Source organism: Leptodactylus fuscus, chromosome 11 (assembly GCF_031893055.1).
Source record: "Leptodactylus fuscus isolate aLepFus1 chromosome 11, aLepFus1.hap2, whole genome shotgun sequence".
NCBI classification, from domain to species: domain Eukaryota; kingdom Metazoa; phylum Chordata; class Amphibia; order Anura; family Leptodactylidae; genus Leptodactylus; species Leptodactylus fuscus.
In genome coordinates, this window is record NC_134275.1 from 88639251 (window position 1) to 88656676 (window position 17426).

The 17426-nt window shown below is 45.9% G+C and overlaps 1 protein-coding gene across 1 annotated transcript; it reads right to left on the bottom strand.

Annotated features, from left to right (window-relative positions):
- Window positions 1-8732: 8732 nt before the first annotated feature.
- On the bottom strand, window positions 8733-14785 carry LOC142185609 (cytochrome P450 2C8-like). The gene is made up of 9 exons (XM_075261036.1): window positions 14606-14785; window positions 13802-13964; window positions 12233-12382; window positions 11250-11410; window positions 10844-11020; window positions 10622-10763; window positions 10084-10271; window positions 9401-9542; window positions 8733-8917 (listed from the first exon to the last, which is right to left on the bottom strand). The coding sequence occupies exons 1-9, from the start codon at window positions 14783-14785 to the stop codon at window positions 8733-8735; spliced, it is 1488 nt and encodes a 495-aa protein (XP_075117137.1).
- Between the last annotated feature and the right edge of the window lie 2641 nt (window positions 14786-17426).

The window sequence follows — 17426 nt, forward strand, 5'->3', positions numbered from 1 at the left end:
AGACAATGCAATCCATATAAGGAGTCAATGTAGGTGCAGGACACAAGCAGCTTATAAGGGCATTTACCTAGGGAAACAAACCTATTGCTAAAATGATTTTACAGAAATATATTATGTAAGTGAATGCACAGGATACAACACAGGACATGGCACAGGACACAGCACAGGGGACAGCACAGGACACAGATTAGGACTGGCACAGAACACAGCACAGGGCACAGCATAGGACATGGCACAGGACACAGCACAGGGCACAGCACAGGACATGGCACAGGACACAGCACAGGACACAGATTAGGACTGGCACAGAACACAGCACAGGACACAGCATAGGACACAGCACAGGACACAGCACAGAACACAGCACAGGACACAGCACAGAACACAGCACAGGACACAGCACAGGACACGGCACAGGACATGGCACAGCACAGGACACAGCACAGGACATGGCACAGGACACAGCATAGGGGACAGCACAGGACATGGCACAGGACACAGCACAGGACACAGCACAGAACACAGATTAGGACTGGCACAGAACACAGCACAGGACACAGCACAGAACACAGCACAGGACACAGCACAGAACACAGCACAGGGGACAGCATAGGACACAGCACAGAACACAGCACAGGACATGGCACAGAACACAGCACAGGACACAGCACAGGACATGGCACAGAACACAGCACAGAACACAGCACAGGACACAGCATAGGACACAGCATAGGACACAGCATAGGACACAGCACAGAACACAGCACAGGACACAGCATAGGACTGCCACAGAACACAGCACAGGACACGACACAGGACACAGCATAGGACACAGCACAGAACACAGCACAGGACACAGCATAGGACTGCCACAGAACACAGCACAGGACACGACACAGGACACAGCATAGGACACAGCACAGGACACAGCATAGGGCACAGCATAGGACTGCCACAGAACACAGCACAGGACACGGCACAGGACACGGCACAGGACTGGCACAGAACACAGCACAGGGCACAGCACAGGACACGGAACAGGACAGGAACAGGACTGGCACATGGGCACAATACAGGACATGACACAGGACACGGTACAGGACACGGCACAGGACACAGCATAGGACTGGCACAGAACACAGCACAGGGCACAGCATAGGACTGGCACAGGACACGGCACAGGACACAGCACAGGACTGGCACAGGACACAGCACAGGGCACAGCATAGGACTGGCACAGGACACGGCACAGGACACAGCATAGGACTGGCACAGGACACGGCACAGGACACAGCATAGGACTGGCACAGGACACGGAACAGGATACGGCACAGGACTGGCACATGGGCGCAGGGTATAAACTGGAATGTGGGCACAAAATAAAGACTGAAAACAAGAAAACGAAACTGAACCTTACTCATAGCTGGTGTACAATTCCCACATCAAGTAGCAAAGGTGGCGCAGAACTAAATATGCCCCGCAAATCTTTAGCTGAAAGTGCCAGGTAACCCAACCGAGGACTAAGTCAGGCAACCAACACTGAAAGCGACTGGGCAAAAATGTAAATTTTTAATGGCCGTTTGCACACTTCGGGGACACACATTATCATGGATACATTGTAAGAAGGATCCCTAAAAACTTACAAAGATATAGCATGACTTACATTTTATGGTCCGTGACAACAGACCGTCAAAGTATTAGTAATGTGAGTTGTCCCCATTCACCAAAAGTGAAATTAATGCAACCGTGTGATGTCATGTGGCCATATTACTTTCACTGTCATTGAATGGGCGCTAGTCACATGACCGGTTTTCACCGTTGTGTGGATTTTGGGTGGCAGACCTTGATGAGCCACTGAGGGTTACCATTGATTTTGCAAAATAATGGCTGGAAAGTGGAGACAAATTTACTCAAAGTTACAGGATCAAATGCAAAATTATGTAGGAGACCAGGATCAAAAGGCATCCGGCCCGAAAGAGAGATATGACATAAAAGCCTACAAACTTATCTCCATGATGATAACTCATTGAAGGTCCTAGACCAGGGATAGGGAACCCTCAGCTCTCCAGCTGTTACAAAACTACAACTCCCAGCATGCATACTGGCTCTGCTGTTCTTGGAACTCCCATGGAAGTGAATGGAGCATGCTGGGAGTTGTAGTTTCACAGCAGCCGGAGAGCCGAAGGTTCCCTATCCCTGTCCTAGACTATCTATCAATGCTCTGATGCCCACCCTATGGAATAGTAATAATATACAGTATCACATTGTAATAGGATGATATATCATAGAACAGTACACCAGTCCTTAGTATATGTAAATAGCTACTTGGACTGAACATGAATTATATTACTATAAGCCCCGGTGGTTTGGGTTATATGCTCTCCATGTATCTGCCCCTCTGTAAGGCGCCATTGGTCTCATGGGGCAGTGGGGTATAACACTTTATAACACTTTGGTGTACTTGTGATTGTCGCCTCTGCCCCCTTTTCTTGCACTACTGCTAGTTGCTATATTTGGACACGTGTTGTATAGCACCGTATACTGAGATGGACATATAGGACATATCGTTACATATATGGACATATAGTTACAAGTGACTGGGTGTGTTCTGACACAGGGAAGTGTGCGTAATGGTAAAGATAATGGGACAGAACATGGAGAGCAGAACAGGAGCAATAACTACAACATCCCTCTATGTAAGGACATGGAGGAGTCGCATATAGGCTGGTCCAAAGGTCTGCACCTCCTGTCTATCAGGCCAAATATGGTAAGCACTTGTATTACCCTATAGGGCTGCAAACATTGCTGATGTTGTGTATACAACGCCTTCATATGCCGCAGCCCTGTGCAGAGAATCACACTAGTCTCTCGCTTATAATCTTTAAGGGGTCTTAAAGGGGTTGTCAAATTTTAAAAAAAATATGGGCCAAAGAACAGAGAACACTTATTATATACATCTTGGTTACATTTGTATCTATTTCTCTGCTTTATTTTCAGGTGATGTGACCATAGCGGTGAGCAGTGCAGCCAATGTCACAGCAGCACATGACCTCATTGTAGCTTAAAGCTGCCCACCCTGTTTGTACCCCCCCCCCCCCGTGTCCTCCTCCTCCTCCTCCTCCTCACCCCCTCCAGTATTGTTGCTCCTGCCTGAAGGATACAGCAGAGTTTACTTGTATTCTTACAGTCACTTCCTTGTACTGATGAATTTATTGTAACGTAGCAGAGCGGACACACGGACACACGGACACAGCACCTGCAGCAGGTAGAGGGAGGTCCTGTGATGTCATTGCAGGGGAGAGGGGAGGGGTACACAGAGTGACAGCAGGCAGATGCATCCTGGGAAATCTAGTCTATCCACAGACTCACTGCATGTCAATAACAGGGATACAAGGAGCAGCGAGTACAATAAAGCAAAGCAAAAGCTGTACAAGGATTTATTACAGCTGGGGATGGATTTGCAGATTATTTCTGGTATCTGGAGAACCCCTTTAAGGTTGCGGCAATTTTGTAAACTTTTCAGAATTCCTATCTTTTTATTTAACTATTAACATCGTCAGGACTTTTGATGACCCCGGTTTTGGGCACATGTAAACTATTGAATGATTTTAGGGTGGTTTCTTTTGTTTTGTTTTTTTTAATTAAACCCCAATTATTCCAGCATTGTTTTGGCGGATTCATGTTCAGAGTTGTCAGTAGTATAAATGATATTGACATAATATTTAAGTCAGCACCAGATTTCTATTTATTATTTATCACTTTTCTTCTACCATAATTTTGGGAGGCACTCCGCTGATAAATCTCTAAAATTTGCTTAATCTGACCGCAGGCCAATGCCAAACTAACTCCAAATACTCAAGGACCCTTCCCCAGGTCTAAGAAAACTACTTTGGGGTTATTTTATCAGATAGAGGGAAAGTTCTCCATTGTGGACTGGCCGGGGACTTGGCTTTTCCATTGCACCCCTATATCCTCACTGCCTATCTATTCTATGTCCCCTATAGAGGCAGCACTGGAGATGGGCCCAAAGCAAGCTAGCTCACCTGGACCCTATCAGACGGTGTGCCCGGGAGAGAACGTTTGCAGTAGGGATTACTGTCCAAAACGCCATGAGGAAGTAACGAACGTAAGAGCTCAAGGTATAAGGCAAAATCAATAACTGTCTAAAGGTCGACCCAGGGTACGGTTCAAGTTTATCTCAGTAATGACATAATGGTTTTGTTCAGGGATTATATATCATGTAGGTCCTATGCCACAAAAACTCATCTTAATAAGATAAGATGATGCTAGAAAGAGGGGACCCCCCTCCCCCCCACCTAATAGTCACCATAGAGTCACAAAGAGGGGACCCCCCTCCCCACCCACCTAATAGTCACCATAGAGTCACAAAGAGGGGACCCCCCTCCCCACCCACCTATTAGTCACCATAGAGTCACAAAGAGGGGACCCCCCTCCCCACCCACCTATTAGTCACCATAGAGTCACAAAGAGGGGACCCCCTCCCCGCCCACCTAATAGTCACCATAGAGTCACAAAGAGGGGACCCCCCTCCCCCCCACCTAATAGTCACCATAGAGTCACAAAGAGGGGACCCCCCTCCCCCCCACCTAATAGTCACCATAGAGTCACAAAGAGGGGACCCCCCTCCCCACCCACCTAATAGTCACCATAGAGTCACAAAGAGGGGACCCCCCTCCCCCCCACCTAATAGTCACCATAGAGTCACAAAGAGGGGACCCCCCTCCCCACCCACCTAATAGTCACCATAGAGTCACAAAGAGGGGACCCCCCTCCCCACCCACCTAATAGTCACCATAGAGTCACAAAGAGGGGACCCCCCTCCCCGCCCACCTAATAGTCACCATAGAGTCACAAAGAGGGGACCCCCCTCCCCGCCCACCTAATAGTCACCATAGAGTCACAAAGAGGGGACCCCCCTCCCCGCCCACCTAATAGTTACCATAGAGTCACAAAGAGGGGACCCCCCTCCCCGCCCACCTAATAGTCACCATAGAGTCACAAAGAGGGGACCCCCCTCCCCGCCCACCTAATAGTCACCATAGAGGGGCACAATCTTTCTGAAGTTTGTTCTGTGACCCAGTGGATCCCAAATATTTCCTGAACCCCCAGCGGGCCAGCTCCTCCATTCTCCAGATCACTGTTGGGGGAGGGGGGACTGGTTAAGCCACCACAGGGGTATCATCATTCTAGCAGCAGGTGTCCATTGGGTGGCCAGATCTCCTTTTGCTGGTCTGTTAGGGAGCCATAACAACACTGATTCAGGGGTGAGGGAGATTGATGAATTAATTATCTGTCGCCTCCACCTTTATCCAATATGGAGCAAGGTGTGGACATGACCACCTTATGTGACTCCATGATCCTTGTTCTGTCTCACATCTTCTAACAGATTGTAATAGTATTTCCATAATTAGCACAAATAGCTTGTTAGGGGAGACTGAGCGCCCCTGTCGAGTGCCATCCCTAAATAGTAAACACCTTGGACAGGCTGCCATTAAGGTTGGGATCACCAATCCTGGAATCTGCTCCTCATTCTGCTTGAAAAATGCAACTAGTCCTGCAAGGAAGACTTTACTCTCCACATTTTTCTTGCATAAACCCCAGGGACCCGATTATAGTCTATTCCATGGGTGACCACTTTTTACGTGGATTGCATTTCTATTTTTTGGGTCCCTAAGCGGACTTGCCCAGAGTTCACAAAAAACAAATAGATTGGAGAGTGTCAGTGCCATAAAGACTTGCTAGGAAAATGAAAAATTGGCAAATAACAATTGCACCTCCAGGTCAGAACAGGCCAATATATATCCAAAGGGTAACAATTTCACTATAGCAGTAATGACTCCTTAATAACACCGAGGAATAGGTGCTATGGTGCCAATATAACGTGGCAGGGTTGGGATTCTGCTATTCTTTAAGTGGGTCCCTATTTTATTTTTTTGAGCAGGGTGAGAATCTGGGATTGTTTTTGCAAAGTTAAAACCTTTTTATATTTAGGGATTGTGATTATTACTGAGGGTTAGAGATGAGCGAGTAGGTATTCGATTGAATACTATGGTATTCGAAATCCTCGCACTCGATCGAGTACCACTCGCTGTTCGAAGTTAAGATTCGATGCAGAACCAGCATTGATTGGATGAATGCTATACAGTCGGCCAATCAATGCTGGTTCTTCTCCTACCTTTAGAAGTCTTCTCCGTGCAGCTTCCCCGCGGCGTCTACCGGCTCTTCATTCACTGTGCCGGGCATCAGGCCTGGGCAGAGCCGACTGCGCATGTCCGCTTGTAGTGCTTGTAGTCTGGGCATGCGCAGTCGGCTCTGCCCAGGCCTGATGCCTGGCAGAGTGAATTCAAGGCCAAAAGATGCCGCAGGGACGCTGCGCAGGGAGAAGAATCCAGCCCGACCCTCACTCATGGGCTTGGTAAGTAGAATTTGATCGAATGTTGTCTACCCCTGAAACGAGAATTTCCCCCCATAGACTATAATAGGGTTCAAACAGTTGAACAGTGTGCGGCTGTTCGAATCGGATTTCGAACCCCGAACATTTTAGTGTTCGCTCATCTCTATTGAGGGTGTATAGGAGGGGGCACAGGACCCTGAACAGGTTTCATATCAGTCTGGGATACAAAATAACACATAACACACGTATAACAGACTATTAAACCATATAGTAATAAGAATACCTTCATTGTACATGTCATGGAGCCATAATAAGAACAATAAAGGGTTCTCCAGACCTATCTAGGGTGAGGAGAAGATGTAGACAAGATCTTTGGAAAGTAAAAAGTGGGACGTATGAGGGGAAGGGGGTGGTAAGTGCAGAAGAGGGTCCAGCCCATGAGTACAGACCTCTCATCTCAATGTGAGTAATGTAATGTAATAGTATGGAGGATCAGTATATGGGGAATATCCAGTTCAGTTCTCTGCCATGGTAATAAAGTTGGTTGACAGGAGAAACTAAAACTGTCTCTTCAAAAATCCACTAAGTAAAAAGAAACTAAAACTATAGAAGATTCGCCATGTACAACACAAGGTGTATAACTGGTGCCATGTCCATATAGATCTCAGGCACAGAGTCCTTCTCTCGGCTCAGGTTTCTTCCCCTTCAGCCTTTCGGTTTTCCCCAACTTGGTCCAGAAATCCAAGCGAAGTAGAAGATCCATCTGTTAGTCGGAGGCTGCCAACCATGAGTTATATCTAATAGTGACCAAGCCAGAAGTAGATATGTTGGCATCTCTGTAGTTCTAAGGTGACTCTCTCTCTCTCTCTCTCTCTCTCTGGAACGTGGGGGCCAACCAAAGTAACCCTTTATTCAGTATTGTGTTGCCCCTAAGACGGACTTTAACATTCCTCCTGCCCCCCATTGTCCACTCCCTGGTCACATCAGATATCTGTAGAATAATCCTCTACAGTGGTCTGCATATTGGAACGCTTACGTAACACAATATCCTACAATTGACTATTGTTATACAGTGCTGTGCAAAAAAAATAAGCAGGTGTGTAAGAATGCTGCAGAGTAAGAAATACAAGTGACAATAGTTTAATTTTATCAAAGGACAAAAAAAGAAATGCAAATCCCGTCAATATTTGGTGTGACCTTTGCCCTTCGGAGGAGGAGTCCTGGAAGTGATGATATAATACAGCCACCCCATCCAGTCTGTCCGGGATAACATGAAGAAACAGACATATTGGAGCAAGAAAACTCCACAGAAGATCTGGGCTTAGTTCTCCAAGATGGCGGCGGGAACAACCTTCCTGCCCGGATCTGCCAAATACTGCCTGCAAGTACCGAGAAGAACTGATGGAAGGCAGGAGGATTCTACACTTACGTAGAACTTTTGCACATTAATATATTTATTGTTCATCTTGGAGGTTCAATAAGATCCCAATATTAAGCAACCGGTTTTTATGAGCAATATGAACTCCTTAAGCCCCTGTGATTGGCCGCTCCAGGAGTCGCAACCCCAGTCACATGACTAGAGAATATGGACGTGTGGTACAAGGGCTACTATATATTTCCACCACAGTAATGACCTGGCAGCTTTGTCATTACAATTTTGGCGATTCCGTATTGATATTGCATTTTGTTATATTTTATCACTTTACACATTTTTCTGGGGTCAGCCTATTCTGGTACCTAGAACATTTTACCGTTTTGTTGCTGGGGATTTGTCAGGGCTCTTTATTCATTTGGTATGTATTACTGATCATATTCTGTAATGGGGCCCATCTGCATCCTGCACAGCCCTGGTTTATCTGGTATTTGGTAAGTGTGGCCTTTATTCTGTTATTATGTTATACATAGTTACATTATTACACAAATACAGTGTATGGAACTGGCAGCTATACAGTGTACAGAGCCCTGTATACTATAGTGGTGGTGCCCGGGACCTGCAGCTCTGCTCCCAGTTATTTGAATAGGAGCAAGCCTCTCAGTTCCAGGATTCTTTCCCTCTCAGTTTGCAACAAGTCACTGAACCAGTATTGCACAACCATTGAAGCCGACTGCTTGATGCTTTGGATAATTTGCAGAGCTCGGTCACACCGGCCATTTCATTGACCTCCATATCTTTGTCCTTCTTGGTGCTGCGATCTCAGTGTAGACGGTGTCGGGATAAAGCTTCGTTTTAGTGTTTTCATGTTTCATGGCAGTCAGACAAGTCACCTGATAACATGGAAATGTAGAAACCCTTTATTATAGATCTATTATAATTTCGTCATCTTCGAGGTTCCACGTACAGCTGGTAATTTCTGGCTACTGCCCCATTTTTGCCAGGTTCTGGGGTAATTTCTAGATCCTCTGGAGCTTTGTTGGATTTCAGGTTAAACTTCTGCAGTATGGTGGTCACCATGAGGAAGATCTCTGAGCGCGCTAACCCTTCACCGAGACAACTCCGCTTTCCTGGGGATAATAAAATGGACAATGTTTGTTCTGCCTCCAAAGAGTAAAAGAGAAGACAAAAGCGACTCATTCATTATCACAAGGTCACTCAGTGGTCCATGGTCAGGGCTCACGTTATGTTTGCATTTTGTTTTGCATCTTTAAGAAATCTCAACAGATTGTGAAAAATTCACATGAATGTTAAAGGCGTTCTCCGGCTTCCAAAAATGATCTGTAAATCCATCCCAAGCAGTGCTAAACCCTCGCTGTTCCCTTGTACACCCATTGCTTGGTTTCATTTTACTTGCTGCTCCATGCAGTGAATCTGTGGACAGACTACATTTCCCAGGATTCATCTGCCTGCTCTCACTTTCACTCACAGGTAATAAATCCCCTTTAAGACCCTAAACGCCGGTGTATGGGCCCATGTATACATCTAAGAAGGTACAGCAGGGCCATATGGAATATTCCCTACAATATCTCTTACTATATAGAAGTTATTACCTATTGAAAATGGCAGGAAGGCTTCGTTGCTCTTAAAGGCTCCATGTCCATCCAAAAAGTGATCGGGGTCAAATTGCTCAGGATTCTTGAAATACTTGGGATCCTTCAGTACAGAAGTCAGCAATGGAGAAACAATTGTGTCCTAGGAAGAAGAATCTAGAAATTGACTAATGCAAAAAGTAATAAGCTGTCAAAGTTGTCAAAAACATTTCTTGGGCAATCCAAAAATGTTATGTCGGCACAAAGTGCCATAGAAATCCTGAGCCCAAATATATCACCTTGGTAAAACGTAATGACATACAATGGATTTGGCGCAATTCACACATGCTGTTTTTCATGGAATTCACTTTGTTTTTCCCTATCAGTATGTCTTTGTAGAATGGGAAGAAATTCCCACAAACACTGAGAGAACATACAAACTCCTTGGAGATGCTTGGCGGTATTCGAACCCAGGACTCCAGGTTGCAGTGCTAATCACTGAGCCACCATGTCGCCCCCGATAAGTTGTGTTGGGTTGTGTTGGGTTGCGTTGGGTTGTGTTGGGTATCGCAGATCAGATGCGTTCCCCTCAATACAGCTGAGCTGCGATACCACAACCCATATATAGGTAGGGAGATCTGTCTGAAAGAAATGGGTCACCCTTTTCTAATCTGTACAACCCCTTTGAATCCCCCTCTTCTGACCTTTGGGATGTTGTATCCTCTGAATACCGTGTCCTTGCTTGTGGCATGTGGAAGACTTAGAGGCGAGATATCGGCAAATCTTTGAATTTCATGAATGACAGCGTCAGTATACGGCATCTTGGCGCGGTCCTCGACGGACGGGCAATGGCTCTGACCAATCACGTTGTCGATCTCTTCTTGGACTTTCCCTGTTCAGACACATTCTGAGTCAGCTCATGTTCTTTTACTACTTTCTATTATATCTATATGGCTGATCAGATTTTTGGAATGATTTTACAAGGAAATAAAATAATGGGGCAACATTACTAATACAGACCAAAGGTAGTGATGGGTATGTATGTCTTTGGAATATGGGATGGGAATCCATGCAAACACGGGGAGAACATACAAACTCCTTGCAGATGTTTTTTGCCCTTGGCGGGATTTGAACACCAGGACTCCAGCGCTGCAAGGCTGCAGTGCTAACCACTGTGTGGCCCCTAACAGAGACCCATTTATGTGATACCAGACAACGCCTCTAAGTGATCCCAATTCTTACTTGTCACTTCGGTGTGCTTGAGGAGGATGAGGAAGGCGTACTTCAGGGTGGTGCTCGTGGTTTCGACTCCAGCAAAAAAAAGATCAATGACTGTCCCGAATAAGTTGTCAAAGTGGAACTCGCTCTTTGGATTGTTCTTCTCCTGTAATGAAGGATAAGATCTTATTAAGACCTCCCTGTGGAAATATCTGACACAGAATTATCAGATTCGGACAACTCTACCTCCTCCATCTTTATCAAGAAACTGTCAATGAAGTCCCGAGAACAGTTGACATCAATGGTCTTCTTATGGCTTTCTACTGATTCCAGAACAAAAACTTTCAATTTTTCAAGATTTTTGAAGACCTTCTGGTGAGGACCAGGGATGTACGAAAGGGTTTTGGGGAAGACATTGAGAAGCTGAGGAAAGAAATGTATGGTTGTTCTTTGGAGACATCTTAGATCATATAAGAGCCAAACCGAAAAATATAACCCTCATCCCAGGAAAAGGACCAAAGGGCTAATGAATGATTTTGCTTTACACGAAGGTGAAAGAGCAACTTCTAGACCAGAAGAAGGACCTGCCCAGGTGAGAGAGGACAATAAGAGGATGCCCAAAGAATATGGACAGAATTTGTGATATACTCACGATACCCCACGGAGAAGCCAGAGTGAGGAAGAGTTCCTTCAGTAAGAAAAGTAAAGTAACAAAATTCTCATCCTCATAATCGAAACGTTCTCCGAATACAATGGAGCAGATGACATTGGAGACAGCAAGACGTAGCGCATCAGTTGGATCAAAAGGGGTATCTAGAGAGACATTGGGATTAAGAATGAGACCTTAACTCAAGAGTCATTGAAAGGAACTTCTCTAAGACTACTGGAGGTGGAAAGAAAATATTAGACTATAATGTAAGATATGGTCGTAGAATTATAGATAATTTTATGTATTGTGGTAACTATCAGTGTAACGGACAGCAGATCATGGACCACTGTGTCATCTAATCAATTTGGCCACTCTAAAGGGCATTATTGAGGGAACCTCCCTGATTTTCATCATTTATCCTCCCCATACGACTACCAAGTCACTACCTCTTGGTACCAGTATAGGTTGGTCAGGGACCAGAGACAATAGTGTCCAGCACCAAAGAGACAGAAAAAACATGGTAAGGTAGAGGTCAGAGGCCAAAAAAGTCAGTAATGGCTATTGGGTGGTGGATCTGGAAGAGCAGATTGGAAAGGAGTTGGGACAAACCAAGGTCAGCAGCAGGTATCAGCCAGACCAGGATGAGCAGACAGATTCAGAGTCAGGAATGAAGCCAAAAGTCAATACACTGTAAAACTCATGTAACCCTCACAGGAACTAGCAATGCTCTGGACCTATATTGCTCAGGCTCCATGATGAGGGAGGACTGCCTAGGATTGGCTAAGAAATATCACATCTGTCAAAGTTGGACCTTTAAGTTGCAAGAAAGAAGGGGCGTCCAAATATTGGCAGGACCAAGTGCACTGGCAACAGAAGGAGGTGGAATCTGCACAGTGTGAATTGACCTGACGGCCACATCTCATGAGAGGGATAGTATATCAGTGAGCGGAGAGTGCTGGTGTTACAATCAGATTTTGACAGCGTACCTCCGTGTTTCCTGAATTCTTCTCCTAGGCAGCGGGCTTCTTCTAGAATTCTTTCCTCGATGCCTCTTTTCCCCATCCCAAAATTCCTCATCGTGGTGAGGGAAAATCGACGCATCAATTTCCATCGCTCCCCATTGCTCAGTATCACACCTATGGGTCAATAACAAGTAGAAATATACAGTAAGACAATATAATAACTATACAGAGTAACAAGCGCATAAATGCTGAAAAACAAGATGTAAGGTCATAGAAACCCATTGCAAAAAATGGTAGAAAGGGAATAGAAGGAATGTTCCATGAAAAATGAGTTTCTCAGGGTACAGCGCCTACGAGAGGGTACCCATGCTCACAAGAGTTTCATCTATGAGGTAGTCTATTAGATGGCAGGTAAATGCCTAAACCAATGAATTTCATGTCCAACCATTACTGGTGGATTGTTTGGGTCAGGATTTGAACCCAGGGACTTCAGTCTCCCAGGTGGCAGCTCTTTAAACTGAGCTATTCAGCCTCCTGGACAGCTCCAGTGCTGATCTCAGCCTAGTTCCCGCTAGCTCTAATTCCAGTTCCCGCCTCTCTGGTTTGCTCCACCCTGTTCTCTGATTGTACATCCTATATAAACCCAGTCTTGCACTTCCTGTCTTACGAGATTATTGTGCTCTGCATGTAATCAAACCGTCTCGTCTCGTCTCGTCTCGTCTCGTCTCGTCTCGTCTCGTCTCGTCTCGTCTCGTCTCGTCTCGTCTCGTCTCGTCTCGTCTCGTCTCGTCTCGTCTCGTCTCGTCTCGTCTCGTCTCGTCTCGTCTCGTCTCGTCTCGTCTCGTCTCGTCTCGTCTCGTCTCGTCTCGTCTCGTCTGCTCCTGACTACGGTATTTGCCTTCTCTTCCAACTCTGACGCTCATCTCGTGTATCGACCACTGGCTAGCTCCTGACTACGTTACCAGCCTTGCAAGTAAGTCACCCTGCAGGTGGTAGCAACCTTAGACTCCGAAACAGACCCAAACCGTTACAGTTTGGTAGGTAGATTGTCTATGTTGAGATATTGCAAAACAAGGGGCCCAGAACTGATCTGGCCCAGTGGCCCTTCACTGTCATTGGTGAATGTCCCAGGATATGGAGAGTCACCATAATACCCTATAAAGTTGACAATAGTCAATAAATCAATGGTGGCCAAAATGGTTCTTTTTTTTTTTTTTTTTTTGCAATTCATGAGCTAAGACTGATCACTTACCTAATTTTTGTTTTTTGATTTTTCACTTTGTCCTGGGCTTCTGCACGCAATTTTACGATTCAGCGTTTTAGAAACGTTTTCATATTTTTTTTGTATCAATGCAAATATATGTCTTTTTATGCACAAGTTACAGTTTAGGATACAATATGTATACAGGATAGGTCCCTTATCAATTTCACTGATCGGCAGCACGATGATGCAACACAGGCTAAGGCCATGTCTAGAAGGACGCACATGTAAGAAACACAGTGAAGGATCTGAAGGAGTTTGTATGTTCTCTCTGTGTTTGCTTGAGTTTCCTCCCACACCAAAGACCTACTGATACCCAATACCAAACTTACCAAAGCCATGGAAAACCTGCTGGCCTAAATCTGTGACCGCTCTCGCACTGAACACATCACTGCGATCCACAAAGGCCTCCTTTACCCCTTCATAGCCGGCCAAGATCACCATCGGGTTATTAGCCATGTAGATGGTGAACACCGGCCCGTACTTCTCACTCATCTAGAAAGATGTAAAAACTCAATAGAACTTTACTGTAAAAAACACAACGGCAACGTCTCACAATGTAGTTCATTATAGTGGTCCGCCATCCAATATATAGGATGTACATATATACTCAGGATTTATCTCTGTATATGTTATATTTTGTTTTAAAATGGTGAATTATAGATGTTTTTTTAGGTAAAGACAAGCAAATTGTTTTGTGACTGTGACTAATATCAAGTTACAGGTTTAAGCAGGGGCGGGGCTAAAGCAGGGCATGGGTGGAGCTATGAACTGCATTCAGTATAATCACATTGAATTGTAGGTATCTCTAGATTTTTCTTTTTGTCGGTCACCTATCATATTAAGTCTCTTGGCAGAACTAGAGAGAATCTGGTGAATCCCAACCCTCGGTAAAGGAACACTCTGGGTCAGACTGAAACATTATACTATAGCAAATATATACTATACTATATACTCTGTCTAATGCAGAACCTGAGAGCAAGGCTCAGGAATCCACAAGAAACCAAACATTATAAGGCTCAGACTACTCTGTATAACACAACGTATCAGATATGGAATGTTCCTTTAAGACACATTACAGGTTACATGTTCCTCAGCAGTCAAGGAAATGCTAATGTAAGATGATTATTACTCGCCTTCACCAAGGACTTTGGCATTTCACTCGCACTCATATGATGCATTGTGCCCAGTATAGGCAGAGGGGCTGGTCCGGGGGGTAAGTTTTTCCTCCTCAATTTTCTCCTCCATTGAAAGAAATACAGAACGAGAGTGACAGCGAGAGTTAGTAGGAGAGTTCCCAAGACGCCCAGCTCCATCTCCAGTCCAGGAAGTCTTCTATATAATAGCTGAGCAGATAAGTACATTTATAGTATGGACAAACCAGTTCCTTTATCTCTTAACCTATAATTTCCGCTCACGTGAGACCAATGTACAAGACTTCTCAGTAAGTTCCATCGCAGGTTCAGCAGGTTACAAAGATACAACGCTGAGCTCAGCAAAACCAGAAGCCATCAATGCGGAGTCCTCGGCAGATTACGCAATCTATCAGATATGAGGATCAACGGAACCCGTATTACGATAACCCGTAATATCGTTCACTTCCAGGCTGTCTTTCAACTTGTTTAATGAATCCGCCATCACCACCTCCTGGGGCAGAGACCTCCAGAGCCTCGCTGTTCTTACTGTGAAGAATCCCCTTCTATGTTTCTGGCTGCCAAACTTACCCCAGGGCTAATGGTGAATATAATAACACCCCCTCCCCCTCACCTTTACTAGACCTCTGTGATGACACTCTGCAGCCCATTGCCCAGGACAGGTAGTAGTTTGAGGTCCAGGGGGAGATTTCTGTCTGACCTGATTCCACCCTGGAATAAGGCTAAGAAGCAGAGTAACTCCCGTAATGAGGAGAAGACTGATGGTTATACCGAAGGCCATGCTGGTGATAACAACCACATAGGAAGGTCTGTGTGTGAACTATGTCCTGTGTGTATTAGTAGATAGAGACAAGCCTAAGGGCCGGCTACAGCTTAAGTCCTGCATGACCTGCCTGCTACTGGATATTAGCATAGTCATTTACAACCTAGGAGACACAAGGATACAAGAAATGTGTTGGCTTCAAAGTTTCCTTTAAATGATAGTTTAGAAACTAAAAAAAAAATAAAAATAAACTAATGTTGGCCCCACACAGTATAATGCCCCCATAGTGGCTCTGCACAGTATAATGCCCCCATAGTGGCTCTGCACAGTATAATGCCCCCATAGTGGCTCTGCACAGTATAATGCCCCCATAGTGGCTCTGCACAGTATAATGCCCCCATAGTGGCTCCGCACAGTATAATGCCCCCATAGTGGCTCCGCACAGTATAATGTCCCTATAGTGGCTCTGCACAGTATAATGTCCCTATAGTGGCTCTGCACAGTATAATGCCCCCATAGTGGCTCCGCACAGTATAATGCCCCCATAGTGGCTCCGCACAGTATAATGTCCCTATAGTGGCTCCGCACAGTATAATGCCCCCATAGTGGCTCTGCACAGTATAATGCCCCCATAGTGGCTCCGCACAGTATAATGCCCCCATAGTGGCTCCGCACAGTATAATGTCCCTATAGTGGCTCCGCACAGTATAATGCCCCCATAGTGGCTCCGCACAGTATAATGCCCCCATAGTGGCTCCGCACAGTATAATGCCCCCATAGTGGCTCCGCACAGTATAATGCCCCCATAGTGGCTCCGCACAGTATAATGCCCCCATAGTGGCTCTGCACAGTATAATGTCTCCTTAGAAGGCTCTGCACAGTATAATGCCCCCATAGTGGCTCCGCACAGTATAATGTCTCCCTAGAAGGCTCTGCACAGTATAATGCCCCCATAGTGGCTCCGCACAGTATAATGTCTCCCTAGAAGGCTCTGCACAGTATAATGTCCCTATAGTGGTTCCGCACAGTATAATGTCCCTATAGTGGCTCCGCACAGTATAATGCCCCCATAGTGGCTCTGCACAGTATAATGCCCCCATAGTGGCTCTGCACAGTATAATGTCTCCCTAGAAGGCTCTGCACAGTATAATGCCCCCATAGTGGCTCCGCACAGTATAATGTCTCCCTAGAAGGCTCTGCACAGTATAATGCCCCCATAGTGGCTCCGCGCAGTATAATGCCCCCATAGTGGCTCCGCACAGTATAATGTCCCTATAGTGGCTCCGCACAGTATAATGCCCCCATAGTGGCTCCGCACAGTATAATGTCCCTATAGTGGCTCCGCACAGTATAATGTCCCTATAGTGGCTCTGCACAGTATAATGCCCCCATAGTGGCTCCGCACAGTATAATGCCCCCATAGTGGCTCCGCACAGTATAATGTCCCTATAGTGGCTCCGCACAGTATAATGCCCCCATAGTGGCTCCGCACAGTATAATGCCCCCATAGTGGCTCCGCACAGTATAATGCCCCCATAGTGGCTCCGCACAGTATAATGCCCCCATAGTGGCTCCGCACAGTATAATGCCCCCATAGTGGCTCCGCACAGTATAATGTCCCTATAGTGGCTCCGCACAGTATAATGCCCCCATAGTGGCTCTGCACAGTATAATGTCCCTATAGTGGTTCTGCACAGTATAATGTCCCTATAGTGGCTCTGCACAGTATAATGCCCCCATAGTGGCACCGCACAGTATAATGTCCCCATAGTGGCTCCGCACAGTATAATGCCCCCATAGTGGCTCTGCACAGTATAATGCCCCCATAGTGGCTCCGCACAGTATAATGCCCCCATAGTGGCTCCGCACAGTATAATGTCTCCCTAGAAGGCTCTGCACAGTATAATGTCCCTATAGTGGCTCCGCACAGTATAATGTCCCCATAGTGGCTCCGCACAGTATAATGCCCCCATAGTGGCTCTGCACAGTATAATGCCCCCATAGTGGCTCCGCACAGTATAATGTCCCTATAGTGGCTCC